The sequence below is a fragment of the Taudactylus pleione genome, unplaced genomic scaffold, assembly GCF_031769625.1.
Source record: "Taudactylus pleione unplaced genomic scaffold, aTauple2 ptg000109l, whole genome shotgun sequence".
NCBI lineage: Eukaryota > Metazoa > Chordata > Amphibia > Anura > Myobatrachidae > Taudactylus > Taudactylus pleione.
This window is the reverse complement of record NW_028284511.1, coordinates 6,579,603-6,596,572: the sequence shown is the minus strand read 5'-3', so window position 1 is coordinate 6,596,572 and position 16,970 is coordinate 6,579,603. Positions and strand designations below refer to the sequence as shown.

General features: G+C 43.0%; 1 protein-coding gene across 2 annotated transcripts in view; it reads left to right on the top strand.

The window, feature by feature from the left end:
* TSPAN4 (tetraspanin 4) overlaps window positions 1-16,466 on the top strand; it is a 752,131-nt gene extending 735,665 nt beyond the window's left edge. For both annotated transcript variants that reach the window (XM_088470984.1, XM_088470983.1), the window contains 4 exons: window positions 10,525-10,626; window positions 11,780-11,911; window positions 12,450-12,533; window positions 13,708-16,466. In XM_088470984.1, the coding sequence (XP_088327110.1) occupies window positions 10,525-10,626; window positions 11,780-11,911; window positions 12,450-12,533; window positions 13,708-13,776 (387 nt within the window). In that variant the 3' untranslated portion in view covers window positions 13,777-16,466. The remainder of the gene's footprint in view (window positions 1-10,524; window positions 10,627-11,779; window positions 11,912-12,449; window positions 12,534-13,707) is intronic.
* Window positions 16,467-16,970: the final 504 nt, after the last annotated feature.

The window sequence follows — 16,970 nt, the reverse complement described above, 5'->3', positions numbered from 1 at the left end:
CCTCTCTCTTTACAGTGTATCCACCTCTCTCTTTACAGTGTATCCAGCTCTATCTTTACAGTGTATCTACCTCTATCCTTACAGTGTATCCAGCTCTATCCTTAGTGTATCCACCTCTCTCTTTACAGTGTATCCAACTTGCAATTAAGCCAGATAAAGCATGGCAAAGCAAATAATTTTGAAAAAAAAGATGGTAACAAACAGGAATGAACGCCTTTCTACTCTATAGAGCAGCAGAGGAAAACTGTAGAAAAACGAAGATTGTTTCACTTATGGTGTTTCTCTAGGTCATCTAGTATGTCAGCAAACTGACGGTTTTGACTGTAAGGCTTTGCTGATCAATAGAGGTTTGTATAGCGAGAGTAGTATCTTCAGCATCACTGGTTCTCAGTTCCAGCTCTCCAATGTGCCAATGCACTTATCAGGGAGTTGAGTGATGTTTGGACCCCATCTATCTTCTTTTCCAGGGGTGAGATCACCCAACTCTGGCACTAAGGTAGAGCAGACGCCCCAGTGGTATCTGAGGAGTGAAGGGAGTTTTGTGTGGAAGATAGTGAAAGGGAGCCTTCTTCATGCAGCATAGCATCAATAGTTGAGAGGGAACCTTTGTAAGGGTTAGCTTTAGGAGTATTTGGTTTAGTGCAGCCCATTTTAGACATATGGATTTTATCATGGAATATGTCCATACCCAACTAGAATTTGTTCAGAGCAGACAGTATTCACCCAGGTCATATGTGGTGTCCGATGGTCATAAAATCAGTGTACAGTCATGTTAGTCAGCCAAGCATTTGCAGGGAAGCCCGAGAGGGTAGGTACAGAACAGTGTCATATAGAACAACAGCAGTGACCCTATATCAGGGCAAAGATTAGGCAATCCAGCTAGAGGCACTCTGATCCTAGCATGAAAAGAGGGGTTTAGAGACCACAGAGGCTGGTCTGGTAGCAGCAGCATAAAAAGTAGAGATGAGCAGACTCTGATTAGTTCTGGGGTTTTTTTTGCGGGAACAACCCGAATTTGGCGGGAAAATCAGAACTAATCTGAGCCTGCACATCTCTGATAAAAAGTTCCCCAAAGTATGTGCCATTAGTGCAGGAATTACCCTTAATCAATAAATGGAGGAGGGTGACGGCATCAGCAGCACTCACCCAGGTTCATCTGCCTCAGTCAGACACCAGATTTTGCTTGCGGACGAATGCCAGGCACCTGCATCAGGTGAATGTGATCTGCAGCAGCAGCCTTGAACCTCAGGTGAGTCACAGGAGAACAGGAGGGGGTGGACAGCCCCAGCCTGGGCAAGATGATGGTGGCCGAGTGGTTGCAGATGGACCTGCTGGTTTCTAGCAGCACAGTGTATCCCCTCACTGATTGTAAGCGGACCTTAACATATCTGAAGGGCTCCTCTATCCCCCTACAGCCTGAGCGTGGTCATGAAGTGTGACTCTGAGCAATTATAATTGTGCCATTTCAGGAGAGGAGCGCCCACTGGAAGTTCATGTTACTGTTAAAGAAGTTACTGTTTTCTCTGCTTACCCTGGATGGAGCTGTATGTACTCTGGGGTTCCTTATACAAAAAGGATGATAATATTAATAATAATTTTGTGGGTATTTAATGAGTGGAGTAATTTTTAATTGTTCTTAAAATTGTCTGGTTGAATATATTGATTGAATAACCATATAGTACAGCAAGGAACATACCTCCATTCTTGCTTACTCTCCCAGGATGTGCAGGAGATTCCTGAATTTTGGGGATATCTCCTGGTCACCTGGCAGTACAGTCAATCCTCCCAGATGCCCACTTATCTCAGTGCATTGCATTTATGCCTCAGTGGCTTGATTCGTCAAACAATAATCATGGCCGACCTTAAATATAGTATATAATACACTCGTGCCAGAAAAACTGAGACACCTGTCTAGAAATGCTTAGGTCTTCATTTTGATCGGATTACAGCAGCAGCGCGACGAGTCATGGACTCCACAAGCGCTGTGATGTACTGTGTAGATAGAGAACACCATGCATCCTGAATAATGGTCCACAATTCCCTAATATTTGGTGAAACCCTGCAATTGATGGCACATTGAACTTCATCCCACATATGTTCTATTGGGTTCAAAGAGGAATGCTCCTACAGCCATTGTCAAGCTGAAAGAGCCCACTCCCATCTGAGTGAATGCATGGCATGAATGGGTGCAAATGATCCACAAGGAATGTTTGCATAGTGTCTGCCATAACACAGCCCCCGCCGCTCTGGACTGTCCTTTTTTGGCATGTAGAGTGCATTGCCTTGTGGGGTTTTCTACTTATGTGTAATCATCCATCTGCCCAAAACAGTTGGAACCTCACCAGGCTAAATGTTTCCAGTCATCTTGCGTCCAGTGAAGGTGTTCACGAACCAAGGTAACACAAGAAGCCTTATGACCACAGCGGTGTCGCATGCTGGATGTCTTCCCTGATTTTGTTCAGACATGGTACACCCTTGAAATTGTTGCACGTGAAAATCCAAATTTGTGTTAATTTTAGGGATGAAGTGACCCATCTCTCTGGTACCTGCTGTCAAGCCTCATTCAAAGTCGCTTAAATCGTGATACGCTGCCATCTTCATAGTGAATTATACAATGGATTGCAGAGATATTTGCCTATATAAAGGACTTCAATTGCAGAAGATACCATTTAATGTGGGGGTGACATATACTGGAAAGGAATCGACTGTTTCAGTATTTCTGGCACATGAATGTCTATATACCATATATGTAATATAATACACATGGTTAAACAAAAAAACAAGATATTTTGGACTCCATTTATCAATGAAGCGTAACCCCTTTAGTGCTCGGTAAAGAGGTTATGACGTCCTTGATTAATTTAACAAACAGCGGTAATCTAAGATTACCACTGTTTGTCACAGCATCGCTGAGGGCGAGAACGATGCAGTCCCCATTGCCAGCAATGGGGACCCGGCTCTGCTTTTCCGGCTTCAGCGAAGCCTTCCAGGCACTGCCAGGTCCCCGTGTCATACACTCGCACAGATGGACCGTCGCACATGCGCATTACACAATACTCCCATAGCCCAGCGGAGGACCTCGCAGACGAGGAGGACTTCATTGGACCTCGCCGGAGGGGTAAGTATTGGTAAATACCAGTGGATCTTTAGTTTGTATCACAGTGATACTAAATGAAAAGTTCAGCTGGTGTTTACCTTCGTTGATAAATGGGGGCCCACTTAAAGTGTACGTAATATAGGGTAAATTTACTGAAGGTCGTTTTGGGCTTTTTGGTCGGTATTCAGTCAGTTTTGCAAATCGACCATTTACTATAGGCAAAACCGACTAAAAACTAACTAAAAAGCTGATTTTATCTATATATATATATATTGATTAGATCAATTGGTCAGTGTGATTTCATTTAAATCTACTTTGTTAGATAAAGGAGTTGTGAGTCAGCCTAATATCCCTTTAGCATTTATGCTACACTAATAAACTCATACTTAAAGTATCTTGTCATTTTCGCCGCTTTCCATCATTTCCATTAAGCTTCAATTATCTATTTATCGTTTTTATATAATACTATTATAATATACTAAGTGCACTATTTAGTATAAGGGTTTTTTTTTAATTAATAGTTACGTTTTACTTATTTTTCAATTTGTGTCTATTTAGAAGAGAGCCCCAGTATGATTTTTTTTGTCCCTTTTTGCCCTTGTGCAATAGAATTTACAAAGCTTTATACACTTAAGAAGTTTGCACAGATCAAACTGATCTGTGCAGTGCTTGTGTTTGGACGGGCTTGCCGTAGGTTTTTTTATAACTTCTATTTGCCGTTGGTTTTGTACTGAAAGATCAAAACCGACGGCATATAGAGCAGCAAAAACCGACTGACATCAACGTCCGGTTTCAATTGAAACTGAAACCTGACAGATGATTACAGTCGTTTTTTTCACAGCAGCACGACGCCGATGTCCATTGTTTACCATCAGTTTTGGTTTAGAACCAGAACCGACCTTTTGTAAATTTACCATAATGTGTACAAAAGGAACCACAATCCATGTTGGGTTACATTAAAATGACAGTTTGGTTACTGACTAGATAAAATGTGGCAGAAAACCTGTTTTGTATCCTTCTGAAGACACTTTCCCAACATCCTACCTAGTCTGATGTACTTGTCTGTGAGAGGAGGTGTCAGAGCTGCCTTAGAAATGACCTCCATGAATAATTGACGGCACTTCAGCCTGGATCACCATCATCACGCACTGAAAGTGTTTTCTACACGGCCTTCCATCAATAAGCTGCTCCCAGTGCGGTTGTTTCATACAGGTCAGGCTTCCAACAAGGTGTCCTCTGCAAATTGCCCTAGTTCTCCATAATATTAACTATTAGGGAAAAAATTAAATGGGCACTGAATTAATCAATTAATATTTGCTGAAGATATCAATTGGCCTCTGAGCCTAACTAATATACCTTTATATATTTATTCATAAATGTCACTATGCAATGCTTTTAAAAGCTGCATCATCTTTAGTGGTTCTGGCCGACGGATTTAAAGGGGCAATAATTTTAAATACCAGGCACGTTAATATTATGGTCCCTTTTAAATACAGTAACTGAACCCGTTGAGGCTTTGAGAAGTGCTGCACAGTAAATGTACCCCTTTGTATTTTTAGACTGTTGGTAAAACCTGCCACTTACAGCTGGCAATATGTCCAGATAATGGAAAGTAAATGTTGGCATACCACATGCTCATGTTCTGCTATTCAACACGCCCAGTTATTTTGCGCTGTCCCCTGAAGAGTGCTGCCCTAGGCATGTGGCCAGTTTTCCTATATGATCAACACAGAGCTGACCAGTGTTAAAGGATTTGAACATTTTAGGAGTATTGGGTCGACTAATTCTTATTGATTAATTTACTAGTAATAGTTATTTATATAGCGCACACATATACCACAGCGCTATACAGAGAATGTTCTTCCCTGGGGCGAAGTCATGGGGTACAGGTGGCAGGTCAGTAATTCTCATCTCTGGCAGTGTCTCCAGGTCTTACCTTAATGGTTCAATTGTTGGAATTATCCACCTGTCAATGGGTCAACCTGAGGAAACCCCGGCTGACCTATCCTTGCCCAGTGAATATGCTCACACATTATACATACTGTAGAAGCCCCTTGGCATGCTACTTTCGCGGATATGGAAAAGGGGCCCTAGACTGCACACCCTGAATATATTTATAATGGGAGGTGCTACCTGTTGAGACTATTGTTGCAGACACAAAAAGAAAAGTTAATAGTGCACAACTCCAACACTACTAATTATATATACTTGTGCGGATATAATGAGGAAAGGAACTAGTAATGGATGGGAAGGAAAGTATAGATAAAAGAAAAATATTTTTGACCCTAAACTCAGAAAATGACACTATTCATATAGGGTTAGTAACAATAATCAACAATAAGAATGGATGTGAGATGAGGGCCATAGTCTTGCTGGATATCATATATTTTCCAACAGGGCCTGGTCATCACTACATCTGACATGCAGGATTACTCTCCTCTCCTCTAAGCATTCTACTCCCGGCTGTGGCGTTTATTCCAGAGAATAATCGCCAGGAATGATGTCATGTAAATGTATATATATATAAATGTGAGTATCAACATGGTTTCTAGGCAGTGTCCTGTATTTGACCTGTAGGAATACAAAGCTTGGAGGAGATTTGTCTTCCTGGAACCAGGCATCTAGATAGCCATCTCTTCTCTCTACAGGCCATAAAGTTTGGGGAGAGATACATCCTTAATGCAGATGGTCAGACCTGGTCAAGCCAGGTCATGGGATATAAAATCCTTTAGAAGGGAGATGACAAGAATGTAGGGTATGTTACCTTATTGGTTTCTAAAGACCCCTTCACACTGTTTCAAGACCCCCTACTTCCTATAGACAATATGGAAGGGTGTGGCCGATTTCTTAATGCCCAGTGTACAGCAATGAAAGAGTGAAAAACCCAAAGGTGGGGGCTAGTGCAGCTGTGAGGGTATAACTATGCATCTCCCTCAGTGATAAGTGTTCTTGTGCCCAAGGAGAGTCCTGACGACTGGCCAGAATCCAATGCTCCTGTGTCTCCTTCACAACTGAGTCTAGATGTAAAGACTCTGGGTTCTTTTCATTTTTAATTCCTTTTACTTTCTGAAACCTATTTGTGATATATTTGTATTGTCCATATTTGTACTACCTTTTTCTGTAATCAATAACCTTGGAAATATTTTTCGGATTAAACATTCTTAATCCAGTGTATTCTCCATGTTCTTTTCGAATTCACGAGCCTGTGAGGTCAAAGCTACGTACCTATATGTAAGTGAGTGTGCAAATTGAGATTTGAGCGGAGAACCTAACGACTCCCGTTAACTTCGTTGGTGGTGGCAGAACCGTGTTATAGAAACCGCATTTGCTGAGGTAACCATAAGTCACAGTTGGCGATTCTCAGATTGAGGTATCTGGAGAATCGGCCGGCTGGTCGTGACACCGGCTAATTCACTTCAGATGTCTATCCTATAATCCTACTGGTGTACACTGCAGCTGGTGATGCCAGTAAGGTGTAGGTTCAGAAAGGCTATGGTCTTCATTCAATAATTATACTAATTACCGGTGACATATATTGTTACTAATTACTAGTGATGTTCGGGTTCGGTTTTACTCTGTTCTTTTCGCCAAAATTATCACAAGTTCAGATTTATTTTATTGGCTATCCAAAACACGTGATAGCCGATAGCCAATGAAATGCAGTTTTTGAGATCCGAACCTATCCGAGTAGAGTAAATCCGAGTTAAATCAAGTAAAACCAAACCCGCACATCTCTACTAATTACCAGTGTCATATTTTATTACTAATTATCAGTGATACTAACAAATATGCTGCCAGAATTTGACATAACTTACCCCTCCGGCAAGATTCTACTGCGTCCCCCTCCTTGGCGGGATCCTCCGCTGTGTCGCTGCCGGCAATGTGATTTATGCAGATGTCTGTGCATGCACAATGCATTTCAAACAGGCAGAGGTCCGCAAAGTCTAGAAGACAATGGGGACCACACCACTAGACCATCTATAGACGGCATAAGCGGTACTGTCGCCTGAGCTTACTCCTCTGTAAATGCACAACGGAGGACATATTTTGAATGAAACCTTATATGTGCTATGATGGGAAGTGTGTTCCTCAGGTGGGATATCACATACCTCACACCTCAACTAGGAAAGTACCTGGCTGCTGAGGCTAGTGCCCACTCCACTCTCCTGACATCACTACAGACAGGAGTTATCCGACCTAGATGGTCCCGGTGTCCTCTCTTTCCATGATAACAAGTACTCTGTCTCTTTGGGCAGGTAGGCCATTCACTCTTAGGCAACAGCTCCACTTCTATAAACCTTCACTTTAGTAAATATACCCCCTACCCTCTGGATTTGTACTGTCTCAGACACAAAAACACTTATTGGATCTCAGGATCCTGCTCCCTTCCCTGCAGTGTTTATAAAAGGCAGAGCAGGCCTTTATTATTTAGCATTTTGTGCTATTTATATGTATACTGAATATGTATTGGAATACTAAGATGCCTGTATGGATAAGCTAGTTTTCCCACGCTGTGCATGAAGTGTTCTCCTTCTGTCTCTATATAATCATAAGGGTCGGTGCATCAGCGTCTTGGATGTGTGTTTAGTGCTAAGGCAGATTTGAAGTGCATGTTGTTTATGACAGCAATCCCTTGCCTCCAGGATGACCGGCCTGTCTAGCTGCTTGTAGACTATTTTATGTCATGCTCAGCAGCTGTTTGTATTGACGGGCCCTCCGGCATACCGTGACAGCTCAGGGCACGTTTACCTGTACATACAACTGATAGGGCTACATAGTAAAACTGAATGGCATGAATATGCTCTATGTGTGTGTGTGTGATATGGGAGAGTCACTGTGCTCCAAATACAGACAATTAACATACACGGAGACAAGGGCTGGCAGAAAACAAGACCAGTATATAGTAACCCTTTATGCATCTTGGATAACCAATTGTTTTTCTAAGGAGTAAAGTAGAACTGTTATCACTACATAATGTACAGCACTACTACAAATAAGGTGTTGTAAAGCCTGTTTGCTGGTGTCTTACAGGAAATGGTTCTGTATTTATAACCAATAAAACATTGACTTGAGATCTACAGTGTGATCTAATATCCCTCTCCCCACCTCAGGATTATTAAGGGAAAATTAGCCAAGGCTGACAATACATTCATCACCATGGGTGCATGGTACTGTGCTACCGGCGGATCCCTAGGGTGGATGGGAAAAATCCATTATGCACAGGGTCCTGTACGGTGGCACCCCTCAAAAGTGTTAGACAAAAAAAGTTAGAGCCTATATACCCCTTTCACACTGCCATCAAATAACCCGGGTTATTGCACATGAACGCGCAGCAATCCGGGTTACTGGGCAGTGTGAAAGGGGCCAGTTGAAATAACCCGGGTCCAGCAACCCGGCATTACAACTCGGGTAGCGAGCAGGGTTGAACACGAGTTGAACTCGGCTTGCGGTGCAGTTTGAATGGGTCGAGGCGACCCTGGTCTCGTCCACTGCATAGGGACAGCCGGCACCGGGGTCTCAGGCGGGTGGCACCCGTGATCGACATGTGCACAAATCCCGGGTGTGACCCACCATTAGCGATGTGAGTGGGGTATAGAATAGATATAAAATAAAATAAAAACAGCTGATACAGGCAAAATTAGCAGATGTGTCTCTAAGTTGATGAACCCAACCGTGATGCTGACCCAGTCTCTCAGCCACATATAGATAAGCTATTCACAACCTGTATGTGGTGCATGCCATAAGCCATGCACTATTCATTCATCCATGAAAAGAAAAGTCTGCTGATGTTAATGATCTATATATAGTACAAAGTGTATTTGGTTGATTCCCAAGTACATAGAGGGGTAAATCCTTGATAATAGCAGATTGCTCATTGTCAGATCTGATGGGAGATTTGTGCTGAGTGGTTAAATGGTTGTTGTCTGTTTTTCTCCCCCACACAATGCGCATTGATTCCCCATCAGCATCAGATCTGCTTCCCTTCATGTTGCCATGTACAGCCTTTGTCTGTTCTGCAGTGTTTGTTATGGGTAACGTTCTTTTCATCAGATCTCTTCAAGCTGATGTTAACAGTATGTTATCTGTGACCAGGGAGACTCAGCATGCTCCCTGTGCTGTGTGTGTCATCCCCTGGGCCTGTCCCAGTGCCACACTTCTATAACCAGCAGTTACTGCAAACATTAACTCATGAGTGACACATAGGTGGGGAAGATTAAGTAGCAGGCGATTCAGAGGTAAACCATCCTTATTTAAGGCCACAGCCTTCTATAGGCATGTACACTACAGATACTTACCACGCTGTGGCTGAGCAGGGGGCCAGGTCATTGGAAAATAAAGAGGAAGGGGCTGATGCCCCTTAATGAACGTACGCCTGTATGCAGAACATATCTTACGTGTTTTCACACCGCGTATACTCTGGAAACAAGTGTAGGCAAGTAGCATTGCAATCGCACATCCCCATGGGACTGAAGAGGATATTTAGGGAACAAGGTATTCTCATATAGGTGAAGTTGAATTAAGCATATCGGGCTATGCAGCGTTGGATGGGAGCGTAAATACCCGTTTCCAGTCCTGATGATGATGACTATCAAACGTATTGTATGGCTATGGACAAACCAGCCACAAAGATGAGTTGAACTCTGCATAGGGTGAATGCACTGTACACATTAGTTACCTGCAGGCAATGCCGACTTGCATTCAGCTGTGTATCAGCCCCTAAGCCTGCTTGGCATCCCCTCACAGTGACTGTTGTACGTATATTGGTTATGTAGTTAAGAAGTAGTGAAAGGGAAATAATTATAGGCAGTAATAAATATGATGCTGCAGATACTAATTCCAGGTGATCATATCAACAAGCCGCGTTCCGCTGTACTTGCTAATGTGTTTGATCATCGATGTAGGCACCTGCCCCACAGCAAAGTGCCCTGGTGTAAAAAGTGGAGATGCCTTGCAATAGTCATGCTTAAATCAATGCACAACATTATCTTAGGTCAGGGATGGGGAACCTCAGGCCCGGGGGCTGTATAAGGCACGCGCAGTCATTTGGTCTGGCCCCTGGGCTTTTCTCTGCTAGCCTCATCTGGCAGCCCTGCAGCCAGAATCTATGCAGCAGTGCCACCAGAAGCGTGCTTAGGACCTTTCAGACGGTCACACCGGGCATTGCTGTAATCACCGGTGATTGTGGCCCCGCCCCATGTGACATCACACGGAGGGGCGTGGCCTGCAGCAGGCCCACAAATAATGTTATATATATCAAAATGGCCCTCAGCAGAAAAAAGGTTCCCCACCCCTGTCTTAGGGCATAAACTGGCGTCCAGTAGTGATGGAATGTTCCACATTGCTGGTGCTTAAAGAGTTAAGTGTAAATTGTGAGAATGTTACTATCAGGTGTCTGCAGGTGCCATCATAATGATTTCTCCTTTCAGATTGACAGGTACGCTCAGCAAGATCTGAAGAAGGGTCTTCACTTATATGGAACCGAAGGCAACATTGGTCTCACCAACGCATGGAGCATTATTCAGACTGACGTAAGCAGAAAACAACCTGAAGCTTAAATATTCTCCACTCCCGGACATCCTGTACTAAGATCCTGTATTGGGTACTGCAATTTTTTAGAATAGCAGATTTCGTACAGAGATATACTGTAATGGTAGACAAAGGAAGGCAATGATACATTTAGTTTTCAAAAGAGTCTACATGCATTACAGGCGAGACATAAGGGGGTTACGAATGGCAGGAAACCAAATTACCCTTACACATAATTAACAAATTCACATACAGTAGCAATGGCACAAAATATGTACATATTGGAAAAAAGAATAATACGAGTCAGTCTGGCCATATCACCAAGGTACCCAATGGCTGTATTAGAGGGATGTTACACTGCGTTACCTGCTCTACAAGGGCCCAGCGTTACAGAGAACCAGGGAGGGCTGCAGTCATGGCTCCTTATTTTTCTTATGTGAGTGCAGTGACCAAGAAGAAATAGATTTACATTTTCTGGGATTGTGGAAATCCACAAGGAGCTAATTTGTGATTACAATGAGTTTTGATTCATAACAGAACAGTTTTATGTGTTACAGTAAATAATTTACTATCAGAGAAGTGTAAAAATCAAAAACAGAGCTGTTGTCTTGGTTGTTTTGTACAACATGTACAACATACACATGAGATTGCTGGTGCACATTTAGTTGCCTCGATTTAAAGGGCCCATAAACACACAAGTACATTTTCAGATCTGAGGCATTATGATAAAATGCATTGCCCAGTCAGTGTCACCCAAATGTTACCCTGCAGCACCAAGTAACGTACCCCCTCCCCCGCCCCACTACAGACAGCAGAGGCACCTCCCACATGTATAGGATAGGTTACTGGTCATCCTAGTACACAGAGCCAGGTGGGTGATATCCGTGACAACTGCTGAAAATGACTGTACATTACATTGCATCTGCTGAAGTATACATTTTGTAATTAAAGATTGAATATTAATTATATTTAAAAACATGTTTCTCACTTTAACGAGATTACAAATTGAGAAAATGTAGACCTGGGACTGTTACATAAATGAACAAGCACTAAGAGTTATCCAGTTAAGAATCACAAAGAAAAATATAACTGATAACTCCAAATGATGTCGCTTTAAGTGAATTGCATGTAATACTGTTGTCTCTGTGGCTGCAGTTCCGGTGTTGCGGCGTGGCAAACTACACGGACTGGTTTGAAGTGTACAACACAAGTCGTGTACCAGACTCCTGCTGCTTGGAATTCAGTGAGAACTGTGGCCTGCACTCCCCTGGAACATGGTGGAAAGCGGTATGTGTTCTTCTCCATGGTGACGCGGTACAAACCGCACTAACATGTATCCTGTCCTAAGGCATTGCTGGCACAAGAAGTCCACAGATGTAGACAAAGACATTAATGTATAAGGACACAGGATCTGGAAGGCTATTAGGATAAATGTCAGTCAAAGCCAAAATCCGGCTAGACCTTTTTAATAGCCACATAAGATGGGATCCAATTGACCTAGTATAAAATTGCCTCAAGTTGGGTCCCAAAGATCAGTGATCATCTGCTGTGGCTATTTGGTGCCCTGATTATTGCTATGTGGAGTTCTTGGTACAAACAGCTGATACAGAGACTTATATTACTGAAACTGGTATCAATGCATTGCAGTCTGCCAATAATTGTATATGCCTCTTTCCAGGCATTAGATGTATGTGGATGATATCTGTACAGTACATGTAACTATATCTTCATTTTGCTTGGGGAAATGCTTTGAACATAGAGAAGTATACAGCAGGGAATAGTGTGTTATTGTATATACTGTACATGTGTCTATGTTTTCTTCCAGCCTTGTTATGAGACGGTGAAAATTTGGCTCCACGAGAACCTACTGGCTGTTGGCATTTTTGGGCTCTGCACAGCTCTAGTACAGGTTAGTGTTAGAGACGTCCACAAACTGCAGCATGATCTAACCATATACACCAGGGGTGTACAACATCTTTTGGTCTGTAGGATAATGGACCACAGGAAGAGTGCAGCAGTTATGCCATACCCTAATTGCCCATAGAGAGAGAAGTGTGTGCACCACCAGGGAGAGTGGGCATTCCACATGGTGGACCCCGCAATTGAAATTGGCAACAAACATAGTAATAAATCAAGGCCATGCAGGCTTACAATCTATAATAGTTTGATTCCTTATTTTTATTACATAAAATACAATATACAAACTTCCAGATATATTAACCAGTGGTTACAGAAACCGCAGGACTAACCTGCTGCAAAAAAGTACAAACAAAAAGCTATAACAGATGAGATACAGATGTGTCATATACATCTATCCTCCGTGTGCTACAAGTCGCATTACACATAAGGTTATATTATTATTGTTTGCAATTGTAGAAGTGGATTCTTCAATAAAATTAATAGTTGATTCCATGAATATATGTTTAGGAGATTCTTACCCACAAATAATTACCAGGATAAATGGACATAGTCTGTGCATACAGATGTATCCTCTCTCATCTATCCTCAATACGCCACACAGCGCGCTATGCCTGGCATGAGTGTGCCGCCAGCTCCCGTGCGGCTCTGCTAGCGTCGGACGACTTATTTTGCTGAAAATGCATCTAAGTCGCAATGTGATGCGAGTAAGACGCACCAGGAGACTGTGCTGATTAATTTTATATGTGACACTTGTATATCTGACCATGCAAATTTTAGGTGAAAAAAAAATGTTGCCCTGTGACTACCAGTCCGGCATATTACCAGCATATATAGCGCTGGGCACCGCCAGTGCACAGACTCTGACAGGGTCACTGCAGGTGGTGGAATTTGCTATGGAGCTGCTCCATGCAGCACCTAGGTAAACTCTGCTACTGGTTCTCTGTATATTTCAGGGCAAATAGTACAGAACATCTGTTTTTGTACAATATAAAGCAAGCAGTTTTCCGTTTATTGAACCTACCTTCACACTTTGCACTACAGTACCTCACCCACCTGTTTATTGGATTGGATGTAAGCGATTGCCTGGCAGAGAAAAACAGACTGCACCGTGCACTATCTTGTGGCTCTTAATGACAGCACTGAAATTGTGTTTGCTTTTATAGATCCTTGGACTCACATTTGCCATGACTATGTACTGCCAGATGGCAAAAACTGACACATACTACGCCTGAGACATCTACCCCCTTCAGCTCCCTGCTCTCTCGTTACGGAGATGTACCCGGGAGGGATCCATGCGGTTTTCTCAGCAGATCTTCCTTAGTTCTGTTCTTCCTCGTCCTCTGATACAGTCTCAGACAGCCTTCAATGTGCAGGAGCCCTCTGACCCACCACAGCTTTCCCCAGTTATACAGCAGAGACAGTAAGTGATAGGTGGACAACTCTACTGAACAGGCCATGGTAATGGAGACCGGACACAGTCTGTGAAACGGACGACTCGGGGAGGGTCACCTGTGCTTTTCTTTGGGGCAAGTTTCTAAAAATGAATTGAAGTGGATTTTTTACCATATAATGAATGGAAGCACCTCCTTACCTGTCACTTCCAACAACTACTGGGTTACTAAAGAACTGTGCAGCTAACATGGGTCACACTTACTATGTATTCCTGAAAGGCCGGAGAATTATTAGTACCGAGTATCATCCTACATCAGACACTTAGAGACCATTAGCAATGACACTACAAGTAACAGATACAAATGAACTTTGCATACAGATGTCTGCGTTTGTACAGTACAGTTACACCAATCTTAAGGGATACATTTTTTTTCTACAAAATTTAAATTAACTTTTTTTTTATTTTTATAAAGTCCTTACACGCCAGCTATTTAAAAATATCAGATTTTTGTTTAATTAAATATATTTGTGAGTTTGCAAGGTTTTTTGTTAACGTAAAAACTGCCAAATTACTAATTTAAGCCAGTTGCCACTTTGCTTGTAATATATTGATCTTCTAAGAGTTACTGTTAGACTGCAGCTCCCGGTATGTAATGGCACCAGTGCCAGAGGCTTTGTGAGTTGTAGCGTACGGCTATTTTACGTTTACGGTCTGCTGAGCTTTTTGCAAGTAAAGCAGAGAATATTTTCCTTTAGATCCAGATTATTGTGTATGGTTGCTCTTTTGCATTGCCTACGAGCCATTGGGGCAATACCCTGCAGTATTGTTCCTTTCTGTGAATGTACAGTACCTGTGCGTTACAATCAATGCTTCATCCTAATACTTTTATGCATTTTACAGCGTAGGTTTAAACCTAAAAAAACATCATGCGTGTATCCATAGTAAGGCATTTTTGGCACAATGGGCCAATTCTGATCTGGACACAATGGCGATGTTCGTGGCGTTGGTCTGCGCAGGTGCCAACTTTCAATGTAGTTTTCGCTCACAGTGAGGATTTATTCGCAAAGTGACTGACAGGCAGGGACCGTTTGTGGGTGGCGACTCGAACTCAGGCACATAGAGACCGTTTTTTGGGGCGTGTCTCAGTCTGCGATCCCGTACACAGTAAACGTGGCTCAGTTTCATCGCCCATTCTGTACTATCATAGGTCACTCAAAAGGCCGATTATCGACTGATTTGTGACCAATGCTATGTGTTTGTACGCAGATGTTTGGATTTGCCAAGCCGCCAGTCTCAATACAAATCCAGGTGGCTGCGACATTAGCGTATTTTCGCACAGACGCTACCTACAAATTTACAGCTGTGGTGACATTAGCGTACATCTCAGAATCAGGCCCAACATCGCCTTCTACACTTATACCATACTTACCTACTCTGCCAGAATGGCCGGGAGGCTACCAAAAATCTGGTGGTGCTCCTGGCCACCCAAAAAAGTAGGCAAGTCTATCCACAGGTGCCCATCTACAGAGCAGAAGTGGGCGGCCAGGGGGGGGGGCAATTACACAAATCATGTTATTGTTGCCCCATTCCCCCGCTATACAATGCCAGTTTTCTTTGCATTGTATAGCAGGGCCTCAATGATGCGATCGTGACATCACGCCCCCTGCACTGCCCACTTTCCCATGCCACCTTTCTGTTGCCCTGGTACTCCCCATCGGGGGAGGGGGCAGCAAAGTCGGTAAGTAAGACTTATACTAATCAGTAAAATGCCTGAAATTTTATTTTCTCTAAGAACAGATATAACTAACGTTCACCCAAGCTGGAACTGGCAATACATACAGACATATGCCTCCATCACCCTCCAGATGTGTCAGTACCACCGTCTACTAACATGCACATCCTGAATGTCTTTACCAGTTACAATGAGTGCATCAGTACTAACCCTGCTGTCTGACATTTACAGAGACAGAACATGCATTCTGCCCATCACTAGCAAGTGTAAGATTCCGTGTCCCTGGAGCTCAGTAGAATTAAATCTCTATATAGAAAATAAGGTTTTCTAGTAGAAAGAAACAACTGTATAGGGATTATTAGAGAGAGACTATACATTTCTAACCCTATTCCTACGTGACTGCCAAGGAGCTGCATTACTACAAATCATCATCCCTAGCAGAGGCTCCAATTCTTACTGTCACCTCTCCCAGTCGGCTACCTGGAAATCACACAGGACAGAACTAGTTCATCAGGTAGACAGCTAATGTTTTTCCCATCAATAATCCCGTTGATAGTAAAACACTGTTCCGTTTGTATACAGATACCACTTCTATTATGTGGGCAGGACACTAGCTCTAGGGTAAGGGTTACATTTGTCTTCATTCCCTTTGCCCACGTTACATTGTGCATTCTATGATAAATGCTTCCTGGTAAGACCCCTGCAGAGTTTCTCACTATGTGTCCCTATTTTCAGTGGATATACTTATACACATAATTTATGCAAGGAGTATAGTGAAAATTTTGTTCTAATAAAAATGTTTATCAGAAGCACTGTGTCGTGTGTATTGATTGGTTACTGTACTTGATTACATCCTTCGCATTATGTTTTTTTTTTCTGTAGCACAGAACTATTACTGCTGCTTACTGGGTAGTGACGTCTTGTGACTGCACTGAAGTGGGAATCGCTGCTGGTTTCTACATAGGGATGCAGTGGGAATCGCTGCTGGTTTCTATATAGGTATGCAGTGGGAATCGCTGCTGGTTGCGATAGGTAGGGGAATTTGCTTTTGGTCGCTACAGCGGTATGCAGTGGGAATCGCTGCTGGTTGCTACACAGGCATGCAGTGGGTATCGTTGCTGGTTGCTACACAGGCATGCAGTGGGAATCGCTGCTGGTTGCTACACAGGCATGCAGTGGGAATCAGTGGTAGTTTCTATACAGGCATGCAGTGGGAATCGCTGATGGTTGCTGCACAGGCATGCAGTGAGAATCGCTGCGGTTTGCTACACAGGCATGCAGTGGGAATCGTTGCTGGTTGC